The sequence below is a fragment of the Ranitomeya imitator genome, chromosome 3, assembly GCF_032444005.1.
Source record: "Ranitomeya imitator isolate aRanImi1 chromosome 3, aRanImi1.pri, whole genome shotgun sequence".
Taxonomy (NCBI): domain Eukaryota; kingdom Metazoa; phylum Chordata; class Amphibia; order Anura; family Dendrobatidae; genus Ranitomeya; species Ranitomeya imitator.
The window spans coordinates 245,404,117-245,409,789 of record NC_091284.1 but is presented as its reverse complement, the minus strand read 5'-3'; the positions used below and the strand labels follow the sequence as shown (position 1 = coordinate 245,409,789).

The window sequence follows — 5,673 nt, the reverse complement described above, 5'->3', positions numbered from 1 at the left end:
AATTCCGATACCGATTCCCGATATGTTTAAGATATCGGGAATTGGTATCGGAATTCAGATTTAAGTGTAAAATATGGATTGCAGGGCCTGAAGGAGAGTTTCCGCTCCTTCAGACCCTGGGAACCATTGGAAACCCAATGCACTGCATTGGGTTTCGAGTTTCGGCCGACCCCGACCCTGACTTTTTTATAGGATCGGCCGATTTCACTCGACCCGACTTTTGAAAAAGTCGGGTTTCGTGAAACCCGACCCGATCCTATAAAAGTAAAGGTCGCTTAAAGGTCACTAGTCAGTACGATTACAGCAATACCTCATTTATATTTTTTTTATGTTTTGGCGCTTTTACACAATTAAAACTTTTATAAAAAAATAATTGTTTATGCATCACTTTATTCTGAGACCTATGACTTTATTTTTTCGCTGATGACGCTGTATGGCGGCTTGTTTTTTGCGGGACAAGATGACGTTTTCAGCAGCGGTACCATGTTTATTTATATCCATTTTTTTATCGCATTTTATTCCACTTTTTGTTCAGTGGTATGATGATAAAGCATTTTTTTTTACTTTTTGATTTATTTTTTTAATGGTGTTCACAAAGGGGTTAACTAGTGGACAGTTTTATAGGTCGGGTCGTTGCGGACGTGGCAATACCAAACGTGTACTTTTATTTAATTTTTTTCATACAAATATTTATTTATAGGTACAATATCTTTAGATTTTTTTTATTTTTACAATTAATTTTTTTTTTCTTTTACTTTGTACCATTATGGGACAATCATTTTCTGCAGGCTGATCTCTTCTATAGCATGCAAATGAAGCAGAATCTGCATGCCTTAGAAGCTGTCAGCGCTGCACTGACAGAGATTTGCTGATCATGCACTGCGCATGATCAACAAGTTTCCTTGCTCTGGTGACCTGAAAGTCATCATGACGACATAGGGTCACCATGGCAATGATCGGGCCCCCACGGGGTGTCGGCATCAGCTAGCACCTGGCGGGGATCGCCTGCACATAACCCCATGTACGTGGGCGATCGCGATTACGTAATAATCCATCCGTGGTCAAATAGGCCCAGCTCACACACACGTATTATTACGTCTAATGCCAGAAAGGGGTTAATGTGTCTTTAGTTGTAATGCTTAATGAAAAGCTGCCTAGATCAATCAATTGAATATCAATGTGGATCCTTTTCAGTAAACTATATTGTTTTATTCTTCATAATTTTTGTATGATAAATCATACTAAAGCTTCATTACAAATATGTCTGCCAAAACTATGATCCATTAAAGTTCACACTTTGAGAAATATATCAAAACTGATTTGCCAAAAATTAATTAATTTAAGTAGCAAACTGATACCAAGGTTGATCAATCATCATCAGCTATGACAATCTATTGAGATCACTTTGTCGCTCGTCCATCGCAATTAAAACAGAGAGAAAAAGCAAATGGAAACTGTTGTCAGTTTTTTTTTTTTTCAACAGATCTGCTGACCAAGCAAATATGAATTGTTGTAGGTGTGAAGCGAGTGTTTAATGTGTCAATTGCTGATGGCTGGAGACCTGAATTTCAGTTACTTATGGAATAGTCACAATAGGACATGTTAATAGTTTCAGGAAAGGTTTTCTTTCTAATCCAGATTCCCAAAAGGTGGTGTGTATCCTTCTTTTTCTGCTCCACAGATTGACTCCTAGGAGGTCATTTTATGAATCGCTACAGTCAAGCGGTCATGTTTCTGAATCATAATGGTTCTGTAGAGGAAAAAAAAAAGACAAGTGATCAGTTTGTCATCCAAGTAACGCAATAGTGATTATACAATTTTGCTTCTTCCTGGGGTTTTCCACAGGAATATGACCTACAAATATATTGGAAGACTGCCAGTAAAAGAGTATTCAGCAATAAATCACCCAAACAAAGGAGTGATATAAGAGGAGAAAAAAAAGAAACCATGCAACAAAGTGGTTAACAGGGTTCTCCAAGAATTATTCTAAATTGCATCGGGATGCTGGCAGGTGGGAGAAGGTCCGCAGGCCTCTGGTATGACAGGTATGGACTATTGACGTGGCTGTTGGACCAGGGTCCTATGGATCTTTTATCATGTTAGCTGTAGACACAGTAGCTACAGAATTGTCTGTTGTAACAAACCGTTCCAGATCTCAGAGTGCTGTCTGTTCCCACCCCTCCCCTCACACTGCTGTAAGATGAGATCTGGAAGTGTTTATAATGATACATAACTCAGCTCTCCTGTATCTCTACACAGCTCGCCCGATTTGGCTGATAAGCCCCTGAAGACACGCATCGTGCAAGTGGTGTCTTGCCACCGCTTTTACCTTTCAGCCGCATTGCGCCTCCAATTTTCCATTTTACGCCTCTTCTACGGTATTAGCCTGCTCCACCGAGGTAATGGTAAATGCAGCACTTGAGCTTCCATGAGCATGGCAGGGATCTGTTCATGAGCCAACTTTATGGGATACCTCCTTTGCTATCATTTTTACTCATTGTCTGGTTATACTGGACACATTTTGCATTTGTTGTGGGTGGGGGCATTGCAGGAGATTCTATTTATTGTATGGTTTCTGTGGATTGTATATTTGCACTCTAGCAGGCTAGATTTTTGTATTTATTATTCATCTCTGTTCTTGGTGCTGAACAGTTAATCTATCTGCATATTTATATGGTTTGTTTATTCAGATGTGTGTGTGTGGGGGGAGGGGGCAGAAAAACCCCTATTATGGGCAATTGAGTTGTTGGTATTTTTAAATGTTTGTTTCTGGTTTGGTGTACAATAATAAAAGCATTACTATTTTTATGGTGATCCCTGTATCTGTGCATGTTTCTTTTCCTTCCTCTTGAAGCGCTATTTTTGTATAGACATGCTACAGGACTAATCCCATGTATGTGATGGTGCCCTCCATGCTTGTTTGGTGGAATTAACGCACGACCAGTCTAGTCCTAGGTCATTTCCATATGACAAGCTGCACAACAGAAGTGCTTTTATTCAAACAGAAATGTTAGATTGGAACTTCAAAGGCTTTATTATATTGCTATCTCGCTATAATGGTGCCTTTCAACAGTTAGCGCCCCAACAGCTTTTTTTTAAAGTTTACATGTATGTGAAGAAGTTCATGAAACCTAAAAAGAAGTAATTATCCTACCCGCTGTCAGATTCCAGACATACAACTGGCACATCAGTAGGGTCTGTTGTAAGCTTAGCTGCTTGTTGAGGGAGTATGGAGATAACACCAGCATGCTCATCCGAGAGACTTCCACAGCCTAAAAGAAGAGAGGATACTATTACATGTCCTTGCTTAGATCCTGACAGCACATAGGATGAGTCACATAAAGGCTTGGACTGGCCCACAGCTGGATATTTGGGGGAACACTAGTACAGACTCAGGAGTGGCCCACAGAGTCACTGTTGCTGGTGGGAACTTGTCACCACATTCTCACACTTGCCCCATGGCTATTTGAGGTCCAGAGCAGATAAACGTTTATTAATTGTAGCACAGTTCTATCTCTGGTTTCAATATAAAAAAATCAGACAGGTCACCAGGTGTGAAGAAAGAAAGACAAGCAAAGAAAATACAGTATGACTGTACATAGTCGACTTACACCCCAAGTTCAGTCCTTGAGAATCCGTGCACAAAACGCCAACGATAGATGGGATTTTCATCCTGGAATTGAAGACATGGACCTGACAAGTAAATGCATGAAATAAAGGAAGTATTCTGTAACTCTCAGTTATTAATGGAATTTTCCATTTTATTTTTTTATGAACATGGACAGTCATTGCTGGTCCTGCGGAGGGAGAGTAACACCCGAGTACATTCTTTTCCCCTATAGTACATGGATATAGTCATAAAAAATTATATTTCCATTCAAGACAGCTGGTGTTATTTCCACCATGTCGGCTATAACAGAGATTCTGCTAGCATTTATGACTCCTGAATAGGAGCACACCCTTCAGTTTGGACAGATCTGTCATTCAGGATTTACCATTTGCACAATGTCGGCAGCACAATATGGGTGTGTTCACATTCGCCTGAATAGGGCTCACAGAAATCCATGCGCCTCCTTTAGAATCAACCCCATTCAGACGAATGTAACCACATTTGCCTTTCAGTTCTCAGCTGGAGCAATCGCACCCTTCACTGCAATACTCCCCTCAGTGCCACTGGAAGGGTTGTGTCTATTGAACAGGTGCAGCCATGGCGGGTACAGGCGTTCTTGCCCATCAGGGCTCGCTTACCACCACATAAGCCATCAGGGTTACATTTACTGAGTATCACTAGAGGTCAGAGGATCGATTTGTGGGACTCCAGTCTATTGGCCAGGTCAGTAGTCTCTGGTAAGAGATTCGACAACTTCCCGTCCAGCAGACAGAGCCTAGTGAGGGACAGGGAATAGAGCGGCCGAGCTCTACCGATCACAATTGGTGCTGCTCTTTATATTGAACAAAACAGTGGGCTGCCCCAGACTGATGATTCTTTAATAGACAGGGACCCTTTTGAGCCTAATATCCCCCTGAAGGTAGGGAGTCGGGCAGAACTTCCAGGTGGCTGGCATATAAAGCGGGATCCCACAATTTTCCACAGCCGCTCTTCCAGTGAAGGAATCAGATGTCACTTTCCGCACTGACCCAGCGCTGCGGCGTCCTTTAGTAAGCATTGTTATGAGCTAGGTGGTCACATAGGGGATTATGTCCGAACCTCTCGCAAAATGGGATTGGCAGTGTATGCGCCAACGGGGCCCTATAGACTCTAATGGTGCAGAGTGACCGTGCGACCTGTTGTGCAGCATTTTCGGGTGTGGATGCCCATTGGAGACGGACAAGCTGCGTACAGCACTGGTTACTGTGCAGAGACCTCCTTCCTTTCCTGCCAGGCTGGGGCATTGCACAAATAGGAAGTTCGGGCCCTTCTTGGGGGCATTAGGGCCACTGCGGAGCACAACTGATTAACCTGTGACTGCCCACTATTATACATAAGGGGGGCAGCCACAGACTGGCGATAGGGGCTCCGCTGCATGGATTCTAGCATCTGAAAGACATTTATCTGCCAGCGAGTGCCCTCTAGCTGTACCGGCCAGGGGGGCCCAGGGCAGCGCTCGGCCAGGGGGGCACAGGCCGGTGTCAGAGCCACTCACGTTTCCTCCAGGTGCTGCTCCAGAGCCGACTCCATCGTTACAGGTAAAGGACCTTTCTGGTTGCTACGACCACGTGATTAGATCACAAGCACGGAAGCAATCAGGCTGGGCTACCGGTGAGCGCAAGGACCTGTGATGACGTCACGAGCATGTGATCAGTCACGTGTCAGTACAGTGGGCGGGGCTGCAGGGGGTCAGTTGGTTTGGAAACTGTGTGACTTTCCCCGACCCCCGGTGAGTGCAGCAGATGAGCAGAGCGCAGCTGGGAGCGTGAGGCTGAGGAGCAGGTGCCGCCTGTCCATGGCTGCATGCGGCAGAGAGCGGGTATTCTCCCATGATCCCACAATTGGGGCTGAAGGGCTCCCCCTCCGGTGTGGCGCTGCCGCTCCAGTGCTACCACACAGACCACCTGTACAGCGGCGGCCGGTGCAGACCGTTTATGTACCCTACAAACAACTGAGCTGCAAGAGTGAGCAGGAGCAGCTGCCGTGTGAATGCTGTAGGCAACCTATAGAGGGCAGCAGCGCTC

The 5,673-nt window shown here is 44.5% G+C and overlaps 1 protein-coding gene across 1 annotated transcript; it reads right to left on the bottom strand.

The window, feature by feature from the left end:
* Positions 1-1,184: 1,184 nt before the first annotated feature.
* On the bottom strand, positions 1,185-5,293 carry LAMTOR5 (late endosomal/lysosomal adaptor, MAPK and MTOR activator 5). The gene is made up of 4 exons (XM_069756312.1): positions 5,145-5,293; positions 3,612-3,673; positions 3,155-3,272; positions 1,185-1,750 (listed from the first exon to the last, which is right to left on the bottom strand). The coding sequence occupies exons 1-4, from the start codon at positions 5,177-5,179 to the stop codon at positions 1,690-1,692; spliced, it is 276 nt and encodes a 91-aa protein (XP_069612413.1). The 5' UTR covers positions 5,180-5,293; the 3' UTR covers positions 1,185-1,689.
* Between the last annotated feature and the right edge of the window lie 380 nt (positions 5,294-5,673).